Source organism: Copadichromis virginalis, linkage group LG13 (assembly GCF_057382275.1).
Source record: "Copadichromis virginalis isolate Kocher_CV1m ecotype Utaka linkage group LG13, C_Virginalis_male_GT1.1, whole genome shotgun sequence".
Lineage (NCBI taxonomy): Eukaryota > Metazoa > Chordata > Actinopteri > Cichliformes > Cichlidae > Copadichromis > Copadichromis virginalis.
This window is the reverse complement of record NC_140630.1, coordinates 16610267-16637813: the sequence shown is the minus strand read 5'-3', so window position 1 is coordinate 16637813 and position 27547 is coordinate 16610267. Positions and strand designations below refer to the sequence as shown.

Below are 27547 nucleotides of genomic sequence, written 5' to 3'. Positions count from 1 at the left end.
ATGGCCTGTATTTATATAGCGCTTTCACTAGTCCCTAAGGACCCCAAAGCGCTTTACATATCCAGTCATCCACCCATTCACACACTGGTGATGGCAAGCTACATTGTAGCCACAGCCACCCTGGGGCGCACTGACAGAGGCGCATACATGCATATAATAAATGCATGTTGCCACCGTAGTGTTACCCACTGGTAGATGAAGTTGGATCGCGAAAGCTCGACGTGAGCATTTTGCCCTTAACCATCTTGGTGTTTTGAACCCAGACAAGATGAAGAAGGACACGATCTGATTGTGGGACAGGGACATTACATGCTTAATTGATACTGACCTTCCAATCACAAGGTAAGCCTTGGTAGAAAAGAAGATGGACTAACCTCTTGCTAGCCATTAGAAATAATCCACCTTTAAAACACTTGCACATTTTCTTCACTTTTCAGACCCAGAACATAAATCTATCATTTATATAGTCTATGGTCACAACTTCAGGTGACCTGGAGGCTTGCTGACGCAGTGGCAACTCCCAGACCTTCAAATGCCCCTTTCCACTAGCACCAACGCAGCTCGACTCAACTCGGTTTTTAGGGTTTACCATTAGGTGGTAGTACCTGGTACCAGGTATGTGTTTAATACCTACTTTGCCGGGGTTTCAAGCGAGCTGCCGAGATTAAAATGCAACATCAACCGACTGTATGTCAGTGGATGGGTCACGAGAGCAACTCCTTCAAAAGAATCAAATCAGCCATTTTTGAAACCCAGCACCGAGAGGAAAATGGCTACGCACAAAGTAACACCATGGTCCAACAACAAGGTGCAGATTTTTGTGCTTGGTGAGTGACGACAGAATCAGAGCAGCATGACTTTTGGGCCACCTTGCTATAACGATTCCACCCACACTGAGGTGGTGCTCAATTGTAATTCAAAACAACTGAAACCAAGTAGAGCTGAGTTGAGTAGATTAGAGTAGGTACTAGTGGAAAAGCGGTTAAGTACTGCAGTTTGTACTAGCTGTTAGCTCCCTATCTTCTATCTAGGATGACAGCAGCGCATGTAAAACACTAGATGTTGCAAAATGTACTAAGGATATGCGTGACTAGTTGACTAGATGTGAAAACCTTGCTGCCTTTGCTAGTCGGCCCCAGAAATACTGGTCAGTTAAACATAATATGTAATTAAAGGATAACGGCAGATTATTTCTCTGAATCTAAGCGGTAAATGATCCGAGGGGGGAAACCAAGCCAAATTCTGCATTCTGCAAATTCTGTACACAGAATGGTGAGGAAGGGAATGCAGGTGGCGTGAAGTGGGTGGAGACGAGTGTCAGGAGTGATTTGTGACAGACAGGCAGCATTAACAGTGAAAGGGAAGGTTTACAAGACAGTAGTGACTCCTGCTGATGTATGAGTTTGGAGCCAGTGGTGCTGACAAAAAGAAAAAAAGAAAGATGGCTGAACTGAAGATGCTATGATTGGGCGTGACCAAAAGTGGTGGGTAATAAAACCTCAAAATTATATCACAATATATCAAGAGAATTTAAAATGCTAGAGGCAGCAACATTTACAAATAAACGAAGGTCATTTTCTGTCCTTTTCCAATGACCTACTGTCACTGATAACAAACTTCCAAATTTGAAGTGTGACTTTATTGGAACAGATAAAACAGAAAAACAGGAAAGTACTCTAGGCAAGTTTTTCTCCTAGAAATGTGCAATACAAAATATAAAATAACTGCTTAACACTTCAGTTTAAGAATAATTAAAGTAACCTAACTTCAATAGCTGATGACTTACACGTTTAATTGCTTTGACTGGCTTTATTGCAGCTACAAGAGAAGAGACGGACTGAGAGAGACTGTTTTGTGTAAAGCGAGGGTGACAAAAAACTTGAGTTTGACATCTAAAAGGGTACAAATTAAAATCTCGATCAAAAGGGTCGAAAGTTCATGTCTGTATGACGTTAAAGAGGACCAAATTTTGAACACTCGAGGATGTGTTTGGAAAATCCATATTCTTTTCATTTATGGGAATCCGCAGCCTGAGAAGGAGCTGTGCTGAGCTCTTTGATACTCAAGGACACCGAGGTTAGTGGTCTGTTTCAACTGCTGACCGGGTTGGAAAGGGGAGGGGGGTATGTTAAGTGGGTGACACTGCAAATGCAGAGAATTTGCTTGTCTGTGTGCAGCTTTGCCACAAGACTCAAAGCAGAGTGAGGGTTTCTCACCAGTTTCGGGAACAAAGCAGGTTTTACCAAGACATATTTGAACTCTTGCAAAGTGTGTGCAGACTTCTATCTGTGGTTATGACTACAGGTAAGCTGTTTGGGTAAGATCTCAGAGATTTCTAATAAATTATGCATAAAATTTCAGGCTCCGAATGGCGTTAATGCTCGACAGATGTACAAAATGTCCCTTTCCTGCTTCATTTCACGTGTTAACAGAGCAAAGCGTGGACAGTTGTGGTATTCTGAGAATGAGCAGGCCTCAAGCCGACAACGATCCTAATTTTATTTCAGGAAGTGGAATTGGAAGAATGTGAAAAAGCATACATATCAAAAGATGAAGTGTTGAGGATAAATATAAAACTAACACGATTCTTTCTCCAGCTCCGTACCCAGCTGCTTACCAGGATTATTTGAGGTTAAGTTGAACAGATTTCTCTTCGAGTGTTGTTTGAAAAATGACTCCAGAGAATCCTGCTTTATGTGCTTTCCCTTCTTATTATTAAATGTGAGACAGATTTCTGCAGCTGGAAGTCTGACTTCCCTCTGAGTTAGTTTATGTCTGAGACCCATTAATACAGAAATATTTGCTTTAGCATTTGATGGCATTCAGTGTATAATTCCAAACTTTTATCAGTCAGGAAATTTCATTAGTTTCGTCAATGCTGGTTTATTACCAAAGCAATTATTAGTGGTGGGATTTTTATTTTACTGTAATGAGGCCATCTGGAATATCATCAAAACAACACGGAAACCAAAGCCTGATGTCTATGAGCAATTTTTTTTTAACTCAACTGCAAATTCTCAGGACATGAGTGCTGTGATGCAGGCTTACATACCTGTTTGTGTGGATAAACGTTGATGTGGCATTTGATACATTCTTGTCCCATGTTAGCCCAGGAGTTGCCACTCATCCACTTCCTCTTACACTTAGGGCACTTGTACTCTCCAAAGCATCTCTTCTTCCCTTGGTAGGGTGTCAGTCCTTCACCTTTGGGTCTGGCCTGTAAAGAACAAAGTGAATAAGATGCTTGCACATGTGGAAGCTATAGACTGCATATATTTAAAGCCTCATTCTGAAGCCAGAAGAGAAGGAGGGGTAGATCTGACTGGTATCGACCTGTCAGTGACATGGTACCAAACCCTTTATTTGTAACGCAGCACAGGAAAAGCCATCCAAATATAACACACACAACAGCATCCAACCAATGACACTGTGTTTTAAAACTATGTCTGAAAAATGTAGTTTATTAAACAGTTTCTGATGAGAATAATCACATTATTTTCCCCAGAGCCTAATCCAGCAAATCTCTCAGCTGTGAGGGGAAAACGCCTGCACAGCGCAGCTACGCATGCAGAGGGGTGTGACCCGGTCAGTCGGCCAGCGAAATGTACCTCGTTAAAGGGGATTTATGCGTCAGCGTCGTAAACGCAACAACTTTTGGCGTAACCTGACGTGCACACCTAACCTGAGAGAATAACAATCATCTTCTCAATATAAGGAATAGTAATCGTAGCATGAAGATAAGGACTCGCTAATGTCAGCAAATTCCTGGAGTTTTATGAAACTATCCGAACAGGAAATGCACGAAGAAGTGGAAACACTTGTGGGAAAAATATGTTTACGAACCAAAACAAAAGGCCTCAGTGATGCTGGCGACCTTTCCACTCTGTGTGGATTGTCATCAATCAGTGGTTTGATCGTGGTTGCTAAACCACAATAATTCAAAGAACGGACATCACTTGGCATCTTCAAGTTAAAAATTTATAGAAAATAAGCAAAGACAGATAAAATAAGTGGCAAAAAAGAAAAAGAAACTGGACTTTAGCCAGGTTTTTGCACACTGCATCACTTTTTTTTTTTCATACTCTGTAGGTAAACTAAACAAACATCTTCTTGCGTGTAATAGAACTTGAAAGCAGCAACGACCATAAATTTGTTCAAGTGTTTACTGAGGAGATAATTCAAGTTACAAGTAGGGTTATGCTCTCTGCACAGCTGGACTTCTTTGCAACCATGAGAGTAGCCCCCTGCTGTGCATTAGATATATTGCAGGTTTACGTTGCTCATCTTTAATATACAGTCCATATCTTTATGTAGTTAAAAATTTATATGAAATAGAAATGTTTCAAAAATGTTTTTTTTCTTTCAGTCCAGAAGATGGACAGATAATAAAAGATGGTGAGATGACAGCAGGGTGTGTCCATCCTTGTTGTGCTAAAATATTTTCACCTTCATCAGACAGGACACTGCTACAAACAGTTTTGGCACAGTTTGCGGTCTTGTAATTGACATTAACTTTCATTACATCTGTGTTAAATTACTCCCAACGATTCTCGTGAGGGAGATGATTACGAACAGTCAGTCAGCCATGAAAAAGCGCAAGCCCGAGGGCAGTTCTTTCTCGGGGAGCCGCCTCTATGACTTCATGTTGGCAACTTTATTTAAGCCACTATAGCAGCAATGGGAAAACAGACAAATTTTTCCTCTAGAAGCATGTCTGCAATGACTGCGAGACATTTGCCAGAAGAAACCCACATGTATGCTGATTAGTAACTTTGTCAGAACTTCTCATAATCAATTTAAAGCTCCATTACTGAAATAAAAATGAAGACTCATCCCAGAACAAGTGATAGTCATCATCAGGCTGGGAGTGGGCTATCTGGGTAAACAAATATCTTCATTTTGGGAAGTAAACACTGTAAATAGAATACCAAGGAAGTCCTTTATTTTATTTAAAACCTAAAAAATATGTTTTTTCATGAAAGTCTGATCCAACAGGCAGAAGTGAGCCTCACGCAAAGCATGAAACTGCTGGCAGCTTTCCAGGAAGTTAGGAAATGCTGCGCCTTTTACTTGAAATCAGACCTGTCCAGTCCACTCTTGAGTCCCTGCGACTGCAGATTGTTTTCATCATAACTTAGACATTGCTTGCAGATTCTGGAATAGATGGTAAGGGGGGTAAGGGGTACCAAGAATGAGAGGAGGAGGGGGTACAATCAGTATTCCTGGTTTTCACTTATTTTGTCCTAGCCCATGTATGAGTAATAAGAACTTTAATCAGGAGCATGTGGCTTCTCCAAACAGACGTCAGCACTTTGCATCAGCAGCAGCAAGCCAATACTAAGTAATGGCGGCTGTGCTTCAATCGGGCCCCTCAACAGCATGACCTCAAAGCCACTGTCAGCTTTGCATCTCCCACTGTGACAGCATGCAAGCTGGAAAATCTGACTTCTGCTGGCTCCCACCACACCACTCGCTATACAGTGACAGCGTTGTCTTGATGCAATCGATGGGCAATCTTGGAGACAATGCCATGGCAACATTTTGTTTGAACACTCCTCCAAATGAGCTAGCTGTTATATAATCCAGCTATAAACAAGCTGCCATTGTTACTCTAAAAATTAATTTTAAAGTACAAGAACCAGCTGTGGCAAGATTGACCGTTATCACACGCAACAAAATACGACTGACTATTCTGAGTTTAAAAACAAAATCATCAGTGTACCAGGTGTACTGCCAAGGAGGTTCTACCTTACCCCCTTGTTATTCAGATTTATTTAGAAATCTGAACATAATCAGCGGTAATTTCCTCGTGCAGCTGTTTGTTAGAAAAAGAAATTCTCACTAACACTGTAGCCAGATCTCAGCAGGACAGAAACAGCACTCATCCTCCTCATGACCATTCCTCTCTTGCTCCATGCTGCTTCCAGGGCCCGGCTTTGACCTTTGGCTGCACATCGCGCTCTCTGTCTGCAGCTGAGCCATCTCAGATTAGCTCAAACTCTTTTCGCAATCATTGTGTAGATGCTTGTATTATGCACATAGAATATAGAAACCAAATAATAATTACATTCATTTGTTGACAATCATTTTATGTCAATTTCATTTTTGTCTCTACAAAATCAAGATCTGAAGATCTGTGTTTGCTGATAGCAAGCGCCACGCATCATCTCAATGGATTCTTCTTTGAATCTAATGGTCGCCTGAGGTCCTTTCTGTGCAGAGTATGCTTGTTCTCTCTGTGCCTGTGTGTTTTTCTTCCAACAGACCAAAAACGTACTTGTTAGCTTTGTCCTAAACAGGCCGGAGGTGTTTGTCCTGTGAAGTACTGGCATCCTGTCAAGGGGGAACAGCATATGTGCTAATGGTTGGGCTACTTCAGCCATGCACACCAGTAGGTTAGGTGTGTGTGAGTGTTATAAAAGGCAAACAACAGAAAATGTTAAGAAAAACTTACTGAACACAACAGCTCAAAAGACAAGGACACTGCTGAAAAGAAGGGTCTGAGGAATTTGGTGGTGTGGACATATTTTGGTTATTTAAAAACAGACAAAGAAGCAGCAAAGCATGCACTGTAAATGATGTTGGAAGCATGTCCACACAAAGGCAGGTAATACCTACGTATTTTTGTCTATTTGTGGGATTGTTTCCAAAAAAAATCTATCTATACAAAAAAATTATAAGATTATAGCGGTAGGCCAGGTGATGGAGTCAAACTCAGGGCTGTGAGGTTACAGTGCTAATCGCTAATGTCTCTGTAATGTCTATAAAACACTGTTGTGTAATGCTCTACAGTATGCACACTGAAAATAAATATTATTTAAATAAAAATTAACCTTAAGCCTTCACTTAGGAGAAAAAAATGAATCTTTAAGCTTGACAGAAATAGTGATTTGATTTATATCATATATATATCAATACAGACTGATTTTTTTTTTTAAAGGTATGATATCGCAATTTTTGTTCAATATTAACAAGTCCCTGATAAATAAAGTTTGTTTTGAATATATTACATTTTTTAGGTTAAATAAAATAGTATTTAATTAATATTAAGGCTGTTCGATATATATCGGATGACGATATAAAAATGTCTATCGTTTCATTTTACGCTATTGTTTGTTTCGTGGTGTCGTAAAATAAACTGTTTACAGCAAAAAATTTTCATCGTTTTGATGGTTACTGTAGTGGCTTTATTAATAAGTTCTCTCGTTCTCTTATATATAACCACACTATGGACGGACAAGCGCCTGTTTTTACGTTAGCAACAATGACGGTAAAACCATCGCGTGGCTCCGCTGCCCGCTTGTTTGTTTTCCAAGTAAACCTTTCACAATAAAGCTCAAGATCCTGTTGAGACTTTTCAAAATAAACTGAATCACGCGAAAGAGTATGCAGAGTGCTTACGGATGAGAATCAAAAACGAGCCGTTAGGTGCTAAAAAAGAAACCTTAAACTCAAACGTTAGAACAGGCTTTTCCCCACAGCACGCCGTGTAATAAATACAAAGAAAACGGCGGCCGTTACAGCCTATGGCTAAAAATATAGTTTCAGGCATCGGTTAAAACAGTCGACTCCAGGTGCAGGACGCCCAGCTGGAAAAAGTTCAAGCAAGTCGACTTGCCCGAGATTCACAGAATTTACAGAAAATATTACATTTTTGGGATTTATATCGTTGTCAGGATGATAAATGTCTTATATCGGGGATCTGAGATTTTGGTCATTTCGCACAGCCCTAATTAATATGAATAAAAATCAGTAATAAAATTATTAGTTTTGGACCTGTGTACAATAAAATCGATGCACTGATGGATCAGTCAGTCAAGAATTAGCCAATTTATCAGCATTCTCATGCATGTGCATCACGTGCACAACGGCGAAGGCAAATAGTCGCATGCACACTCAAAGCCACATGCTAACATTTTGTTTGGTAGGTGAAGGCAAGTGTATAGCAGCTCATTTTCAGTTCATATTCTGTACCCATTTCCAGTGACAGAGTAGATCCTGTGACTTCCAGAGTTTAGTCGTCATTTACAAAAATAATACTTTGCAATGAAAAAAACTTGTTTTTGTTTTGTATATGATGAAGCCTATTCTTTACATGACTTCCACTTGCCCACACTGTCAAACTTAATTCTGCAGTCAATACTCTGGTCCAATCATTTTCACATCAATTCCTTCTGCAAACCAATCAGCTCTGTCCTTCAAATCTCAGTGCTTTTGTTTTCTTCTGCCTTTCAGCCTCTCATTAGAAAATTAATTACACACAAATAAATGACCAAAGAAACTTGCGTCTGTCCAACAATATGGACATCAAGTTGATAAAAGAGCAAAAAGTGAGTGAAAAAGCAGTGAATGAACCAATTTCTCATCACATCTGCCTTCCACACAGTCTGAAATTCAGTTTTGTGCAACTGCAAAGTACTGCAGAATTTATTTGGACATTTGAAGTCATAAATCTGAGTATTACTCACATTGTGGTCAGCTGCTGTCAGCCCATTGTAACTCGCCCGCCTCTCATGGTGGTCTTAGACGAAGAACGAGTTTAATTAATGAATTAGGCGCTGTGTTTCTTCCATACATACAGGACCTGTCCTTCTATTTACATCGGTTTTCACAGATGTAAACACTAATGACTGAGCAAAAATGTTTTAGTTAAGCTTCATTTCCAGGAAAATAATCTTTTAAAACAACATTTACAAACTGTCCACAGCAGACACAATACAATGACTAATTTAATGGAATTGCGTCATCACACCACGCAACGCTCTGGAGATGAGCCTGCACAGGAGGATGTGTTTTGTTTTCCGTTGCTCTCTACAGTTGAAACCATTCAAGCTTGTGACAAGTTAAGAGCTAAATGGACATATCTGACCAATTTAGAGCATTTTAGGTGTCCGTCAAGTGGAAACAAGGGCTTGAAACGGCAAATGGGCCTATGGGGATCTGTGCTAGGAGGCTGCAAGCAGTGTTTGTCATATTACTTAGTGTTTGTTTAAGTTCGCAAGGCTATAGCCCTGTGTGTTGAGATAAGGGTCAGTGCGTGTGTGTGTGTGTGTGTGTGTGTGTGTGGAAGACAGTGGCCTTAGACAAGGCAGCGATGCTCCATAACAACAGCTAGTTTACCATATCCTCCTCTTGTCCAGATCAGAGCACATACACACACACACACACACACTGTTAAACCAAGCATGCACACGTGATACCCACTTTCTCTGACACAAAACATGGCCACACACAGGCACAAGCAAGCCCTAATTTAATGCTTTTTCCTCTTCTTGTTCCCTTTAACACCCCGGCACAGACACACATACACTCTCGGCAAATTCCACACACACAGGTTTTCATACACTCTCGAGACGTAACTGGAAAGTCTCGGTTTCCTGCATTACTCCCACTCAAGTGTTTCGCTCTGCTACAAGAGCACAGATCATTCTTTGGCTAATATCACAGAATTAATGAGCACACAAAGTGCATTAAATGGAATAAACAGAGCTGTGCAAGACACAGTAAAACAAAGAGGGAGACAAAAAATGGCACGCAAGAGACCGAGATCAGCACTGGAGCTGACGTCACAGTTGAATTCGAAGCGGCCTCTGTCTCCTGAAAACCTGCTGGTCAAAAAAAAAAACTTGATGGAAAAGAAGGAAAGTGGACAAATAACCACAAGCCCCATGATTTTTTGGAGAGACCCTCAATTCAGTCCCTCAAAGGAGGGTGGAAAAACGGAAGAAAAAACTGAGAGAAGGAGCGGAGGAGGAGGAGAAGGAGGGTGGAAATCTAAATCCAAAGCAGATGGTCTCCGCAAGGGCAACATGAGAAACACTGAGGGCTGTCGTAAAATTGCTCCTCTGCTTTCAATTAGGCCATACATTTCAGTGACTGAGAGAGGGCGAGAGAGAGATGGGGGGAACAAAACGGCGTTAACTAACCACTGCAGTGCTGGCCAAAACTATGGTGGACTCGACTTGTTATCATGTGGAGAAATGCAGAGAGAATTCTCAGGGGGGAGCTGATTTTATGATTTTTAAAGACACGTACATTCATTTTGTTAAACACATATCCAATTTGGGGGCGTGGAGGGTAAAGCCTATACTACCGGTAGAAGACATAGGTCCCTCACAGGGCTAACACAGCTTAGGCCAATTTATAGTGTCTAATTAACCTAACATGCATGGATGTAGAATACGGGAGGACACGCAGACACATGCAAGAACATCCAGACTCCACACTGAAAGGTCAGGTGGTTCAAACCCTGTTGCTGAGAGGTGACAGTGCTAACCGCTGCGCCAATGTTCTGCCACTTCCACACGCGTTAGTTGAACAGAGAGAACAATATTATGGATCTGATGCACAATTACTGGCACATTGCTGCATTTTAAGAGGTGTTTTTAAGTAAGAAATCACAGTCTAGACTACATTTAATGAGACGTCTTAAAATTTCTGGGTAAATCAGGTAATACTGTGAAATGGAGAGAGGTATGCAGCCCAGGCATCTGACTCTGAAATTGCAGTTTGAATACCATTGTGCCACAAAACCATCCTGAAATTCTGATCCATTGTAAATCTCTAAAAGATGTCTTATATTACTGACCGCTGGAAAAATGTGGTCCTGACCACCGTCTGAAGCCTAAAGTTGACCTTGCATTCGTGTTGATCTTACATTCCTTGCTGAGAGCAATGGGGAGTGGACAGACACCAGACTTAATATTAGACGTCCTTCCCAAACCAAACATAAAAAGGAATCATGCTAAAGACGTCTCCTTTCAAGGTTGTGGCGATTTCGTACTTTCTCAACATATTGGAGGAGACATTAACCTTGAGTTGGATTTCCTATATTATCAGTCCGCAGACAACGGCTTAACTAGAGAGTAAGAAACTATAGCAGCGAGCAACGAGAGACCACAAAATATCAAAATTCAGCAGTTTGAATGACAGGTGAAATATTCATTAAAGCAAAGCAAAAAGAGCACTGAGTTAAACTAGTTTCAACTGAGCTGAGATACTGAAGAGCACAAAATACTGCTGTACGACATATGGCAGGGTGGGAAGTATGAAAGAAGGTTACAAAACAGCCATAACCTGAAATAACAACCAGTGTTGTTATTGTTTGTAAAAAGTGATAGGTGACAACGAGCAAATTCCTTTATATGTGAACAAGACTTAAAGTTTGTTCTTTACTTCAGCGACTGACAGATTCTACTGTGACCGATACCGATATTTAGTGCATTAAAAAGCCTACATATGGGCCGATATTTTTTTTCCAGACGCACAAAACAGAAACTGACATCCCAAATATTTGTTATAAGTAGCAAACTATGAGTCCTTACTATGACAAGGCAATCCAATTTAAAAGTAATCTTGTTTTATATCCAGAATGACTTGTTTATTCTCAGATGTGGTTGTTGTATTTAGCCTCGCTTCCACTAGTAGCTTCTCGGATCGACTCAGGTCATCTTGACTCTACTCACTTTTGGTCATTTTCCATTAAATTTGAGTACCCCCTCAATGTGCTTGGGGTTGTTATGGCAACCCAGCTGAAGGTCCAGTGACGTCATTTTTACGCGACACAAACAACAAAACAGAGACTCGGCTCGCTTGGAACCCCGATAGAGCAGGTACTAAAAAAGTAAACCCTAAAACCTGAGTTGAGTCGAGTGGCGTTCCAAACACGTGTTCCCAAGAAGGACGTTGCAGAGTGCCCCCTGGTGGACAAACTACGCAACATCAATATTTGTAACATGGTTAAAGGGTGTTTCTTCTATCTCTTCTTTACTTCTTAAATTTATATTTATCAGTCGTCATAAATCTCAATACTAATATATTGTTAAATAGCTAATATCAGCTGATATATTGGCCTCACTGATATATCAGTCAGGCTTCGGTGAAGGAGATTTAGTTGAGAAAACAAATTTGGAAAAATGTGTAAGAACTCTATTTCTGAATTTAGATCTGCTCAAATGCACTTCGTTTTCAGTAATACAGCAAATACAGTGCAACTGTGACAAGTGACCCCTTATTTCTTTATATTTTGCTTCCTTCTCCAGAAGGAGAAGATTGTTTAATATACTGTATTTACACTTATGTCTGCACATGTTTCAATCAACTGCTCCGCCTGTTTTTAACTTTCCAAGCAAAATATAAAGAAATGAGTCTAAAGAATTTTGCACAGTACTGTAATTTCACAGTTGGTGCATCTCAAGTTATCAGCTATTGTTTTAATAGGTAATGATTATCTAACATAAATCTTAAAACATAGAAGCAAACAAACAAAGCTAAGTTTCTCCCTTCCAAGGAAGTTCATTGTGTGAGATTCTTTGGTATGATTTGATGATACCATTAACACACCACAAAGTTAAAATGATCCCCGAGATGCAGACAGGTCAGTGATTCATAACATAAGCTTCCCTTTCACATTTAAAAGGAAGAGCCTAAGGTTGTTTGTAAAAACCACACCAGAAGAGGAAGAAAAGAAAAACATTTGTCGGGTTCCTCGGATGAAAATAATTCTGACAAAACAGTGTTTTTGCGCCATTGGGTTTGGGCTGACCACATCAAAGCAAGTCATATGTGAAACATGGAAACTATTCAGTTAAAGCTTCATACTTTCACACGCTGCATTTTCTTAAGTGGTATTTCTATCCACATGTACCTAGAAAAACAAAGAAGGAAATCAGAGCGGCACTCTTTGACTCGTCTCACTTCCCCATGTCTTAGTTAAACCATTTCATCTGCTTCCACCATCACTACCCGCATTGTTTAACATCACAGCAACTAAAGAATAAAGATCTGAGGATGCAGTCGTCACCATGTCAGTCAGAACTCAGAGCCAAGTGAGGGCGTGCAGATGGCCACTGCTCCAAGACTCTCACAAGAATGACACTGTCCCCACCTCAGCTGTGTCCCACTGCACACAGAACAAGCATTTTTTTATTGGCTGTTTCCGCTGCTGGACTAAACAGCCACGACTTCATGCCAGAACCTCAGTCAGGTGCATTATGGGAACTGTTTATCAATCCCACCATGCACTACAAGCTCTAAATACAGCCACTGTTTTCCGTGCATCTCTCCCTCTCTCTCTCTCTTTCTCTCCCCCCCCCTCCTGCAATCTTTCTCACCTCTCTCTCGCTCCTTTGCTGGTGCAGCTGTCTCTTTATAATGCCTGTAAGGAAAAGTGGCTCAAAGTGACGGGAGGAACAGGTGTTTAAGTGATAAATTTGCCCTCCCTCGGGCACAATGCACCTCTGTTTATGAAAACAATCCCCCCCCTCCCCGAATAAGGCAACATAGAATACAGACAATATACTCAGGCTGCCCCAGAAAAACAAGTAGAGGAAAATTATAGGGTGCAAAATCTCTCTTTGCAATCAGCATCAGAAGAAACGCCTGGCTGGAGCCTGTTTAAAGAAACATGCAGTCAAATTACCGAGTAAAACAAATATGTTAATTACAGTCAGATGCAATTAATCCAAGTGTACATATTGTGACTAATAATTACACTTAATGACCTAAGACGTCATTGTATGTTGCATGTCCCCCCCCGCCCCCTCCAATTCAGTGAAGACAACAGCATGTACATTTATGACTGCCACATGCAAAGGAATAATTTATAATAATTTATAATTAAATTTTATAAGAAAAACTCTGTCATTCATTGGAAACAATTGCAAAATTATTACAAAACAAAGCTGTGATTTTTTTTCAAGTATCAAAGTTAAAGCTGCCTTAATCCCAGCTTGTTGGCACAGACCCTAAACTGCTGGGCTGCTCCCCAGCGTTCCGTAGCGCTCCGATCACTACCTAGCATCTGGAAACCATCAGTGTAAACAAAGGAGCAGCGGAGGAGCTCAAGCCCCGCTCTGCCTTCTCCGCATCCCACAGGACATCGTTCAGCGAGCAACAGAGAAGACCAGATCCGAGCGCGAGTGTGTCCGTGCCCATACGTCTGCATGTGTGTCTGCTCTTGTGTCCTCGTCTCAGGATCTCTATTTAGTTTGGCTGGAGCTCAGAAAGAGATAGATTTACAGATACAGCGGATGGGGTTCAGTCCACAATGTTTGCTTTGAGTCTTTCAGGGTTTTTGTTTGGTTTGGTCATTAAGCGTAGCATTTCTGATAAGACTTCTAATTGCTTTAATGTGGTTTCAGTTAGCGTGCTAGTCTCAGTGGTTTGATGAAAGCTTGCTGCAGGGGGGAGGAGGGAGGCAGGAACCTGGATGTGGTTTAAACCTGAGAACTGGTTCTCCTCTGTGAAACATCAAGCAAGATCAAAGGATCAATCGTGCCCGATTCTTCACCTAAACATGACAAGGAAATATTTCCTCAACAGATATCTATTAATCATGGGGTCTGACTATTTTCAGTACAGCCAACATTTTTAAAATGTCATTCATGGAGCCTTCAAACACAAAACCTCACACTTTGATGGTTATGTACTTCACTGTGTATACACCTCAAACTACACCCGGGTTTTGCTGTTGAAGCTGTTACACCACAAAAGAAAGCTTGTTGTTAGCCTATATGAAGATAGAATTTTTCACTATGAATCCACCTTTCACTTAATTTAGCATTCCTCATGCCAAAGAGCCAATAATCAAGCTTGTAATATACTGAGTTTACTCAACGAAAGTGCACGTGTGACTTTTGAGGCAGATATTTAGTGGAAAATTTCAAGCAAAACAACCTTAGTAATGCTTTGTTGAGTATAATCACAGGGGCTTGTATCTGCCTAGTAACGACATCGTAGTTTCACAGCCCCACATCTACAACTGCTGAAATAAGCATTCTTATCTTCTACAGCTGTCTCTAAATATAAACCACAGCATTACACATCATGTAGGGCACCTAACTTCAGTCGGATACACTTTGGTTCACTCAAACTTCTTATGCCACCAAGCATGTAAACCCGTGCATATGGTCATCCTGAAAAACAAGTTAACACAAACACATTATGACAATAAGGTTGTGTTTGCTGGCTCACAAATCAGAGGGTTCGGATCATTAATGAAACTGTTACAGATAATAAGTTGTCCTTCTGATGATGCATATTAAACCTTGGCTGCCATTGTTTCTCCCTTCTCTCCTTTTTTTGTTAATTTTGTTTGTGCCAAATTTGATATTATATAAGTTACATACAATGGATTAAAATCATTATATATATATAATTTATTGAAACACAATGCATGAAATTACAAACCTACACAATGATGCAAAGAAGCATATAATAGTTGGTTCCAACATTCTCATTCAGTCTTCTGATTTGTTATTGTTAATCAGCTTGATTTGTTTGATCAGAAGTTTTTTTTACTATTGGAGACTTTTTTCATTTGTTTGTGTGGTTCTGTCTCAGGGTTATGTAAGCTCAAAGTGGTGTGGGATAAACACGTGGGTGGGTTTTAGAAACTGCTTTTCAGAATAAAAGCATCTGTAAGTAAACACGCACAATGGCTAAATTAATAATAATCTGATAATACAAATGCATTTTTTATTTCATTTCTCTGAAATAAAATTTCCCCATCTCAATTTGTAAAGGGCTACACCAAGAGAAAAAAACTGTTCCTTAAACAGCTAATGCCGTTTAGCCCTTAAAAGTCTGAACCATGAAATTATTGCCAAGAAATTCAATTTCTTTTTACCTTCTTTTTACCCCAGAAACAAAAGTCTAATCTGGATTTTTATCAGACAACACCTGCTCCATGAATCGTCCACATACTATTCACTGCAGCCTAGGGGTTGCAGTAGCCACAATACTATCTGAACTGGGACATCAGCATACATCTGCCTTTGATTACGATATAAAAGATTTACCCATTTATTGCTGAGCAGAAAAGATTCTGACAATGAAACCAACGCATCTGAACAACCTGAAACCCAGCACTGAATTTAATCAGGTCCCTAGAAATACACAAAGAAATACAAGTTTGTAGATCATAGATCGGATGTTAGACAGTTGTTAAGACAGGCATGCGTACAGCGATTTCTTCATTTACTAATAGGTTACTTGGGTACCTCATTCACTGTACTTATAGCAACAAGAGGACAGCTGCTGTTACAGCATTTTTTTCCAATAAGCTACCTAGAGCTGGGTGAAAAAATGCAAATATACGGATGTTAGGCACTATTAGGAGAAAGCATAGCATATATTTACATTGCTATGCAGATGACACCCAGCTTTATCTATTTCCAATTTCCTACTTTTAAATTCACATAAAACTGAGGTTATCATACTCGGTCCTAAAAATCCTAAAAATTTTAGATGGCGTCTGACCAGATACCTAATCTAGGTGGCCTTGCCTTGACCTCCAGTAATGCTGTGAGGAGTGTGAGGTTTCTTCCTGTTAAAAGAGAGTTTTTCCTTCCCACAGTCGCCAATTGCTTGCTCATAGGGGGCCGTCTGATTTCTCAGTATTATTGTAGGGTCTTTATCTTAGAATATAAGGCTTTGAGGTGACTATTTTTGTGTTTTGCTGCTATATAAATATAACTGAACTGAATCTAACAATTAAAAGATGATTGTTTTAAACCTTTGATGTACATTGAATTTTAAATAAACTGGTTTTAAATACTTCGCTGCCTATAAATACAATGTGTTACAAAAATTAGGACGCTACTTCTGCACATGTTATTATTAATTTGTGATGATGTATAATGTATAATTTTATTATGTGTCTGTCTGTCTCAATTTTTATATGTTTTTTGTACACAGGTCGCTACTGAAAACTAGATCTCAATCTTAATAAGACTGCATATTCAAATAAAACATTTGCACTTGAATATAAAGTTGCTGACAAAGCAACAATGTGTTTTCTAACATAGCTTCTAGCATAACTAAGTTAGCAAAAGGTATGTGAGCTCACTAGATATGACTTCTCCAAGTTTACCATCACAGTCATCAGCCACTCAACTAGCACTCATCTAAACCTGCTCTGCACCCATGTGGGTCACAGTGCTATTCTTAAAAGGGTTTCATATTCTACAAGCTCTTTATTTCAGCTATTCGGATATACCCTCACCATTCACTACACTATAAAAAGGGGTTTACTCACAATAGCACATCCTGGTGTTTCGAGGTCTAAATAGGCCCTAGGAGGCATTTGTGTTGTCATAGGGTCTTTTGCCTCGCTTACTCACCTTCAAGTGTGAAGTGTGAGGAAAGCAGCAAAGACCGCAGAGGACAGAGGAAAGTGAAACATGTGGTATGTGGAAAGGAGCCATAACCATGTTGATACACAACCAAGTGCTCGGCTATAATCAAATCCACAGCTATTTTAAAGGATCATAACCCCACATCGACCAGGAACAGTTTAAAAAAATCTATATCAGCAGTGCAGTCTATATAAGGTGGACAGTAATGCATTTAAAATGACTAGATGCTGAATATTTTCAAGTGTGAGATGGTGACACTGCTCTTAAGAGGTTTCAGGGTTTAACCGCCAAAATTGTCATAAATGCGTTTGTTACCGTCATATCCAGGGAAAAATTTGAGAGGAGAGCCACTCCAACTGTTTTAAAATATAACCACAAGTCCATTTCGAGACCCGTGGAGGCGCCAGAATAGTTCATTCTTGGAAATGGCCTCTGCTTTGGCAGAGTAACTGTGTGAGCACTGTGTGTGTGTGTGTCTATCCGTGTGTGTTTTTGTAGACTTCTGCACTGTACGTGTGTGTTCCTACTGGAAGAGAGCGAAGCACAGAAGACACACGAAAGCTGCTTTTTATAATATAATCTTAAAACAGAACAAGTACCTTGATTTAACATTTTCTCACATTTTCTTGAGAAGTCCCGTAACACTACAAGGTATTTTTCTTATGTTTAGTCTGTTCTATGACAAGCTGACATATCACACAGGGAAAAAGGTAAATCAAGACAGCTGCACCAAATATAAAACATCCCACAGCTTGCAGTCATGTAGATAACTGCTGAGACTTTTCCAGAAAGCAAAAGCTGAGGTGTTTTGAATTTTGAAATGTCATCACTGCCCACCAAGAAATTCTTGACACATTTGAACATGAACAATATACTAGATTGTAAAATGATTGTGTTTTCAATTCTACTTACATTTGTCTCTTTAAAATAATAAAAAACTAAAACAATGAAATACAGGCAGCAATAAAAATATGGCATCATAAAAAACATCCCCACAGGAGAGCATCTTTCACAGGACGAACTAGATTAGCTTTTTGTTTTGTTTTTTAAATTACCTGCAGACATTCATGTTTTTCAGCCTTTGAACAACATATTTTTGTGAGTGGCTTAACTTAGCAGAAGGATCCTAAAACATAATTTAGTTGCAGAGGCAATTAAGCCCTCAGTAACTGTATTGTGAAACCAAATTGGCAAAGTCGGAAACATGATATTCTGATCTGTTGATACAGATCGCAACAAATCTCGGCTTAGTCATCTCTAATAATGTTATTGCTTGCAAATTACATTCAATGACCTGCAATTTGTGATTGCTTTGATAAAGCGGAGGAGGAGGTTATGTTGTGGTAAGCAGTTCAATGGTAAAATCTCCCACACAACATGAAATTTTACTCTAAACTTCACGCTTCCTTTAGTCGCTACAGCGACTTAAGGCATAATATAGCATGTTTGTGGATACTTGTGCATATGCATGTCCAAACTGTTCTCCTTAGGAGCAGACCCATGTCATTCGTGTTCAAGACAGCTGCAGAGGCATATCATGATGCCAGCGTGCTCTCTGCCAAAACCCCATTCCCAGATTCCTAGATTTCCACAACTAATCGGCCAAAGGATCTCAGTGACATGTTGCTGGATGACTAATGAATACCCCTGATAGCCAAGCATGTGGGTGTTTTGAGTTATACGAGTAACACGCTGTTGTTTTAAAGCTGATGGTTTTGACAGGGTGCTTTTTCTCTTTCTTCATGCTTAGTTCATAGAAAACACAAGAACAAGCCAACTGGGCTTTGGGATCTGTCCGCTTCAAGCCAATGGTGCAGGATCATCAACACATCTGCTTGACATGCAAGACTCCTCATTTCACACACATAATATAACTTTACCCTACTCCTAAACTTACATATGCCATATTTACTAGGCGTTAAGGGCTTTTGATAAGTGAGGCCACAGGTGTGAATTTCCTCTTTACCCTCTGCTAGCCTTGGACGTAGCCACAGCCCCGCAACACTCAACAAGCTGTGCAGCTGCACAGCAGCGTTATATTACCAGTCTGTGAATGACAAGAGCAGGTTGGGTCGCACACTGGTGCATACAGAGGTGCACAAAATATTGTCATCTGCTTGCAGGAGGAGGTTCTTGCTACTGCTGTCTGTGCATATGCTGCATGTGTCACCTGCATTTGCTGTACGTAGCAGGATTTGTTTGCATGTCCCTCTGCAGACTGTATTTTTGAGAGTCACTCTGCCGGATATACCGTACACGTGTGTTGCTAATCTCAGCGTCACTTGGTGGCAATGCTATATTGGACCTATGGCCCTATATGGTTTCTAAATGCTCTGACTATGAAAGGCTCTTTCCAATATAACTTCTCAAAACTAAAATATCTTGACTGTTTTTTGTTTGTGTGCTTTGTTCACAGAGGCACAGCTTTTTAATGTCTGCTATGAAACAGAAAAAAATCCATCTGACACCACACATCCCTGATAAGCCTTATCTGTTTAGCAGGGAGTCTGCACTCGCTCCCAGTCTTTCGCTTTGCTAACCTGACTGAGCGTGTGTTAAAGAAGAGACAGAGACACAAGGCCTTTTCGGAGCCTTTGCTGTGACTGGAAGGAAGATCAGGGGTCACCCTGTAAAAACATTCCCATAGCGCACCTCCCCCAGCCCTCATCCCTGCCAGAAACGTCTCAGCACACTACAGGGTAGCACATACTGATAGCGAGAGGCGAGAGAGACAGTTTCCAAATGAAATGTGGATTATTTTTTAAAGTAAAGACCTTGGATCTATAAGTAAACAAGGGGTAAAAAGTAAGTAAATCGAGCAGAAACATAGTTCTTCATACCCTAGAAACCCGTGTCCTCTTTTATATCTGTTTTGACTACTTTCATATTTCGAGCAGCCTGATTAGTTGACCCATATTACCTGCTCATATGTGAGGATTCATATTTGTTTCTCATGCTATTTGAGGTCCATCAGTGCACTAAATAATCATTATTTTAAAAAAAATACAGCTTCTAATTTTTTGTGATGATGATTTTTCACCTGGTTTCTTACTTTAATAAACAACATACAACAACTTATATCTTTATTATATTCAGTAACACATACTGAAGGGATGTGAAGCTTTTATTGTGTTTTTTAAAAAATATAAATTAAAAAGCATTAAACCACCATGTTATATTTTATGCTTAATTTATTACAGATCTCTGATATTATAACTGACTTAATGTTATTTAGAGGTCATGCTTTCTGAAGCTATAACCCCTCTATGTCTTCACGTGACTTTATATTCTTATTTTAATCTTTTTGATTCGTTTTACCTTGTGCAAAACATTTTTTAAAACTTACTAATGATGCACACGCACACATGCATGCACACACACACACACACACCACTATGGCTTCCCATTATTGAGCGCAACTCTAGTTTAATCTGCAAACACTGTCCTGATCCCTGGCAAGGCTGCAGCTTCTGGATAGCCTCCCAAACTTCATGACACAGAGAGCAAAAAACAGTCAGAAAATGAAAACCACAGAAGAGGCCCCTAAGTGTTGACATATAGACAAACAGACTATATAGGACTCGTTGTGTGTGGTTTGTTGTTGTACTCCTTTTTTCTTCTCTGTAAGATTCAAGGCTCTCTCCAAACATACTTGAGTCTGACGCACTACTCTGATGAAGTGAGGGCCCTGCTGGGCGAACAATACAGGCCTGCCTTCCTGACCTCTCCGTCTAGCATATCCTACAGACACACAATGACTGCCTTAATTACCAGCCTCCATTCCCACCGCTAGGGTTTTCCCCAATAGCTCCCATTCAGAACCACGGTCTCTCCCTAAGGTGCCCATTCAAGTGTGATACAAAGCTAGCAGTGTCAGTCCCTGATCTCTTGACACCAAACTCAGTCCAGTGTGCCAGCACTTGCAGCCTCACAGCGTCTCTGTCCGTCCATCTGCTTGTCCGTCCCCTCCTTCAGCCTAGTCTTAGAAAAAAAAAATTGTTGTTTCTTTTTTTTCCATATGAATCGTCTCAATTAGGAGCAATTAGTTAAAACAAATGCCAAAGTCAGTATGACGTGGATATTTTATTGAGGTAGGTTTTAATGGCTTTCTCAGCTCACTAACGAGATAAAGCAGAGAGAGATAAGACCACGGTTAAATAGCTTGTTGGTGCATCATTTAAATTACCTGTACAAAGTGGGTTTCACATCTGTCTTTGAGCCTGTAAATTAATCCAAATGAACCTAATCACACAATTTTAACATCAAAATAGCTATTAAGCATCACTGTAAGTGACTCGCACACACTACATGGTGTATTAACCAATGAGAAGAGTCTATGACAATTTCTACAGGGAAGAGCACAAGGCTGCATCTTGAAATGCTTTCCTTTGTTTAACCAACAAGTCAAACCCCAAAGATAAACAAAGTATATTACCAATACTGTAAAAAACAGGAAATAAAAGAAAATAGCAAAACTAGCATTTTCAAGCACAGAAGAACAAAATCGACTTTTTTATGTTGTTATGGATTATTGAGTATAAATTGATGTTGGATAAATCTGTGTTACTACAACTCCTAAGAATATGAGTAGTATGAGCTAACAGAGCTTTTGGCCCTTGTCTGCTAACAGGACATCATGCTGTAGTGAAAATGTGACCTTTGACCCTCTGATTCCTCCTTTCTCTCTGAGTGAAAAGTGAACCATCCTGTTCCCGAGTTCCCGAGGCCTCATTATGGGGCTGAAAAACCGTAACACTGTCTTGACTACTGTCATAGCCACCATGTATATATTTTGCAATATATTCAGTATCATCTGTTAAACAGTAGAGAGGTAAAACTGCACATTTTACAAAGGATTTTTCACTCTAGTACAATAACATAACAGATACTGAAACTTGGTTCCAAAATGAGTGCTGACCTGGTTTCCCTCATGCTGCAAAAACACAATTACATAAAGCAGTGTGATGAGCAAGAGCTCCGAACACATTATTGTTTATTTTCTTTTATTATCTGAAGCCTCCATTTTACAGTGCTGGCTCAGCAACGTGATGGAAAAAGTGTTACATAAGAAACTATCCAAAAATAAGCTAAATGAGCCCTCTAACATCACTTAGACTGTGTAGCCTTCATCTGAGCATGAAAAGGAGGACTAATCAAATGACACAACGTGCATAATCTCTTCCCAGCGAGAAAGCTGAGGGACTTTACGGCAGCTTAGCTTCACCTAAAAGCAAGCAGATGGTGCACCGTGTCTTCGTCCATATTTCAGCATTTAATCTGCAAACAGCTGTGAGTTTATCTATCTGCGGCAAATGTAACAGCATGCTGGAGTCCCAGAGATCGGGTTTTAAGTGTCACAGTTACCAAAACAGGAAGTGGTGTGATTGTTGACTCAGCAAAAACTGAGAGGAACAATGGGATTTCTGGACAGAACGCAAACCAGCTGGCAGGAAACCACACTTTTATCATTCTTTTAACTTTGATTTCCGTTTAGAGGAAGTGCCCTCGCTCCCCTTTCACTGGTCCGCTGTCTCTCGGCTCTTATGCCCTTCTCAAGCTTTCAGACTATGCCCTCTCTGTGCCAGACAAACACAATAGTGCTGAATGGCATGACAGTGACACATCCAAACTGCCTCCCTGCCCCAGCAAAATAAGTGCAGCCGTGTCAGAACCTGCCCCTGGGGCATCGTGGGGGTAAAATGTGAAACTCTTTCTCATGACAAATGTTGAATAAATCAATAAACTGGTATTTCATTAAAAATATATATATATTTCAACTCAGGAAAGAGTGGGTTAAACATAGATTAGAAAAGCAAAAAGACAGATGTAGGTTCTTTCTCCTCCCAGGAACATTAGCCTCCAGGGAGACTGCAAACGTCTCCAGCTACATTAAGCTCACATAATCTGCTGGACTAGTGAATAATCAGCACTGGGCTGAATAGCAAGGAAGGATAGAAAGCTAGTTTAGACAATTTCGCAGCATGTTTCCAACACAAAATGTTTTGCCAAAGGTTTAAGACGGCACTGTTAATATGAGATACAAGTCGCACATGACACCAGAATTTAGACTGTGCTTGAATTTCTTACTGCTGACTGAAAAAGTTGAATTTTAATAGGAAGCTGGAGTGCAGAGCCCTTTAAATATGTGGGACACTTTATATTGGTGGCTTCAACAGTCTGTTGAAGTGACAGCATCCTATTATTCTGACACTTTTATGTTAATATTCATACCCACAGCTCTGACAGAAAAAGCCACACTATGTGCACAAGATTTGCCAAACATGCAAAGGACTTGTTGCAGTTTTGGCAGTATTATTTCTAGCGAAGTGCAGCCACACTTTTGAGCCTTTTAGGTCTCGCCACCATTGGGCTGTTTTACACTAGCAGCTGTTTTTTTCTGGATCTTATTTAAGGCAGCCCACACCTTTGTGCTTGTTCCAACCACAGGAACTCCCGCTGCAATACGTCTTTCAGGATGTATCCAGGGGACTGTCCCCTGAAAAAATGCTAACTGGTTAAAAGTGAATCTTTGAAAGACCAAATGAAGTTGTGACTGTGATCAGAGGACTGCTTTCTATTCAACCCTTGTAAAATTTGCCACATAGAGGAATAAAATAAACAGGAGCGAGCAACAGCCCCATTCACTCCATCTATTGTTGTTTCTGGTGACACAGACCCAAAATTATTCATCTGTGTAGTTTTGATGCACTTGGAATTTAAATTACATTAAAATCTCTTACAAAATTAAATTATCAGCTCATAAAATCTATAAGGGAAATAGAAAGGGTAAATGGGCTAATTATAGTGGCTATAATATGTCTGAGAGAGTCTTAGGGATGATCAGATTTTTGGGATTGCAAGGCAGAAGTGTTGATTAAACTATCATAACCAGCAGAATGTAATGAAGTCTCTTGTTTTAGCACTGCAGAGTTGCACAAACAAGGCTAAGCAGTTTCTAAATTAACTGTTAGAACTGACACACCAATAACACCACCACTGAAACGTGAAAGCCCCGCCTCTCGTAAACCCCCCCAAAAAACTAGCATCCTTGTTAAATGGTTAAATTAATTTTGGCTAAAAGTGCTAAAAGCACTGAATATCGTCTTTTTGAAGTCTCGGATAAATAAATATTGCCCCCAAAAAGATCAGATGTTAGATCCTCGTGCTCAGATTAACTGGAAGAGATAACACATGCTGGAAAGGTGAAACTCGGCTAAAGACCTGAATCAGATTCGATTAAGGCTTTAATATGAGTTACACTCTGCAGGAAATTGGGTGTTCCCACGCTGAGCTAAAATACTTGTTTTTCCTAAAGTGAAGCAAACACACAAGCAACACTCTGTGCAGTGATGTAATGCTGGTAAATTACAAATTTGCAGTGTGTTTTTGACAAATCACAGACACACACATACAACAACAAACTGAAACATTAAAAACATTGCACAATTCTCTCAGCGTGACTGCCAACCAAATCCGAAAAGGATCGCCGCTCTGTCAGAGGCAAGCACCGGAAAATTTAAAAGCAAATATGTTTTGTCAAAACCACTGATGTTTGTTATGGTAGACAAAGCAGGCTGCAGTAATGACAAGTCATTATGTTTACTACCACGGCTGACGGGAAAGCACACACTCTGGAAAGTCACACGTTGCTCTTTTGCCTCTCCTCCGAGGACGCCCTTAGTTCAAAGGTCAACTCTCGTCTCCACTTTTACGGGAGATCGTGGAGACCATTTGTTACAAAGTACAAACTCCTGCTGAAACTCACGCCACGTGAGGCGTAAATGCCATCGCAGTGATTTGCATTAGATATACGCAAGTGGAGATGCCTGCCGACTGACTGGCAGCCATAGACGTGAGAGGGAACGTTAGTGCCTGTGCTTTTAGAGTGAAGCATCCTCTGCAAAAGCCTTTGGTAAATTAAATGGCTTGATTCTATCTTCTGTCATACTCTGCTGGAAATATTTAAAATACATAGACATTGCACTAACACAGTCCAAATGGGAACAAAAAAGCTTGATAAAGAGGGATCTGTATAGGGATCACTGTGCTCTTGCAGACAAACCTGTACAACATCTTTGGCTATATCATCATCAGCAATTTAAGCAATGAAAATTCAAAGGCTTATGTAAGTTGGTTTGATGCTACAGCTGCATAAAAGCTCTCGTTTAAAACAAAAGACTATACCGCTCACATCTGTTTGTTAGATATAAAGCAACATCTGCTGAGCACAAAGTGTGAAAACAAGAGCAAACCGCTAGCCTGTTTTACTCCACAAAAGCTGACTAATTAACGTGTTAATGCATATTTAATGCATATATAAATATATGTATCAGAATGCATATTTTGAGAGTGGACACCACTGAAGAAGAAGCTACCATAGGAGCAGGAAAAGCTTTAGGTTCTGAGTGTTGAGACAGATAGAGGAGCCAGAAACCACCAGCCATGCAGTCAGTAGACAACCAAGTTTACCACTTGACCCACAGCTGCCTCTTTGCATTTAACTCATAAAAAGAAAAAAATAAATAAAAAGCATCTTTCCTGAAAAATAATGAATGTTGCTTAAAAAGACCAAATGTTCTCAATCAGCTGATTGTGATTTTTTTAAGCTGTCAAACAATGCCTCCAAAAAGTTCAGCAGTTTTGGTTAACCTCATATGAGAGATGAGAAACCACATTTTTGTGGCATTCTCCCAGTAAAAGACAACAACAACAACAATCTGGCATTTCTCAGAAGCATAAGAGCGTGCAGTGCTAACTGAAGATCCTGGACAAGGGGGTTGCATAATGTTCAGGAATGAGGGATTGTAAGTCGAGAGTCCAGCGTAGCTCAAAGACACGCATAAAACATACAACAGCAAGATCCACCCCCGCCCACCCATAAACCTGCATTACAGCAAAGAAACTTTCCATGAGTTCATCTTTCTACCTCTGGTAAACCTGTCAGTCACTGCATCACTCTGATCACTCAAATCAGAGGTGGGGCCAGCTGTTGAGAGGATTAGTCCTCTAAACAAAACCAAATCATGAGTGCAAGTGGAAGACATCTTGGAGCGGGGCCAGAGCGTGGCAGCGAGAGGCATTCTGCTCATAACTAGGGGAGCGACGTCATTTTCCCAAATAAAAGCCAGTTTACATAACACCTCTGTCCCCATGACAGGCAGCACTGGGCAGCTGCTGCCAGACCTGTGGCTTTCACTCAGCTACAAGTTTCCTGAAAAATAAATCTCTCAGCACAACCACAAACCTTGCCTGTGTTTCCAATATTAACATGTAAAAACTTTTTTTAAAAAAAGGGGGGGGGTCTTCAATTTCAATTAATGTATTAGCACTTTGGCCTACCTCTATATACTCAAAAAGCAAAACAATAAAGAAAAGCTAGAGAAAGCATCATAAATAAAGGAGAAACTTACTTGACCCTTTGACAGTCTTTGCGCAAAGCACCTCAATAAAAGGCGGTGAGGGGAAGTAGACGAGGAAGCTTTTACATACTCTGTGCTGGACTAGGATGACAAACTTTGCAGGACCCGGTGAAGCAAGAGCTTCTGTTTTCATTGGCAAAGCCTCTCTGAACAGGACAAACTCTTTCTTAGTACGAACACAATGTAAAACAGAGTACTGATCATTTAGAATGAGGAGTTCTTGTTTAGAGAATGACACCAGACTTGGCGAGCAAGCACTCTTAGGAAGAGCTCTTCTCGCTTGTGCGTCACATATATTATTCGGATCTTCAGCTGGTTAAATAAGGAAGAACTATCCTTGGCTTAGGCATGCAGTGACAGGTGAGAGGGCAATAGTGTAAATGATGCAGCACAAATGGAAGGTAAGCTTATGGAGGAGAAGCCCAGGAGAGACCTAAATAACTGAGATGGTAGGTGTTGAGGCTGTTTGGAGACTTTGCTGCTTTCTGAGTTACTGCTGGCAGTTTAACGAACAGCTGAAATACAAACCAGAAGTAGGGTGAGGGTGTTTCTGACATACACAATGGAAAGATTCATTTCACTGCTCCCTGCTGTCAAAGGGGTTTTATTTAATAAAGGAACAGTTTAGCCTTTTTTCATCTTGAAACGGTAAAGTGAAACTTAATATACAGCAGATATGGTTTTAGTACTAAAGACACTAAATTGTGAGTCGTTTAATGTGCACCTGTGCCAGCGCCGAGTATCACTTCATCATTGCTCACATCCACATGTACAGTATTAGTTGAAGGAAGATGGAAGGTAAAACGTTACATGTTGCATGATATAGTACAAAACCAAATTCCAGGAAGAGTTGTGAGCAGATGATCTAATTCCCACACACTGCAGTTTGGGGCTGCCCAGGAGATATTTCATCACTACAGTGGTCTTATACAGACCTCGTGAGACCAGTCATCATATGTCATAAAGCGAGTCAAAGCATTTTAATCTCAC

The 27547-nt window shown here is 40.2% G+C and overlaps 1 protein-coding gene across 1 annotated transcript in view; it reads right to left on the bottom strand.

Annotated features, from left to right (window-relative positions):
• Positions 1-27547, bottom strand: part of zcchc24 (zinc finger, CCHC domain containing 24) — a 40155-nt gene that overhangs the window by 7783 nt on the left and 4825 nt on the right. The window contains exon 3 of the mRNA XM_085477575.1: positions 3053-3217. Within this exon, the coding sequence (XP_085333701.1) occupies positions 3053-3217 (165 nt within the window). The remainder of the gene's footprint in view (positions 1-3052; positions 3218-27547) is intronic.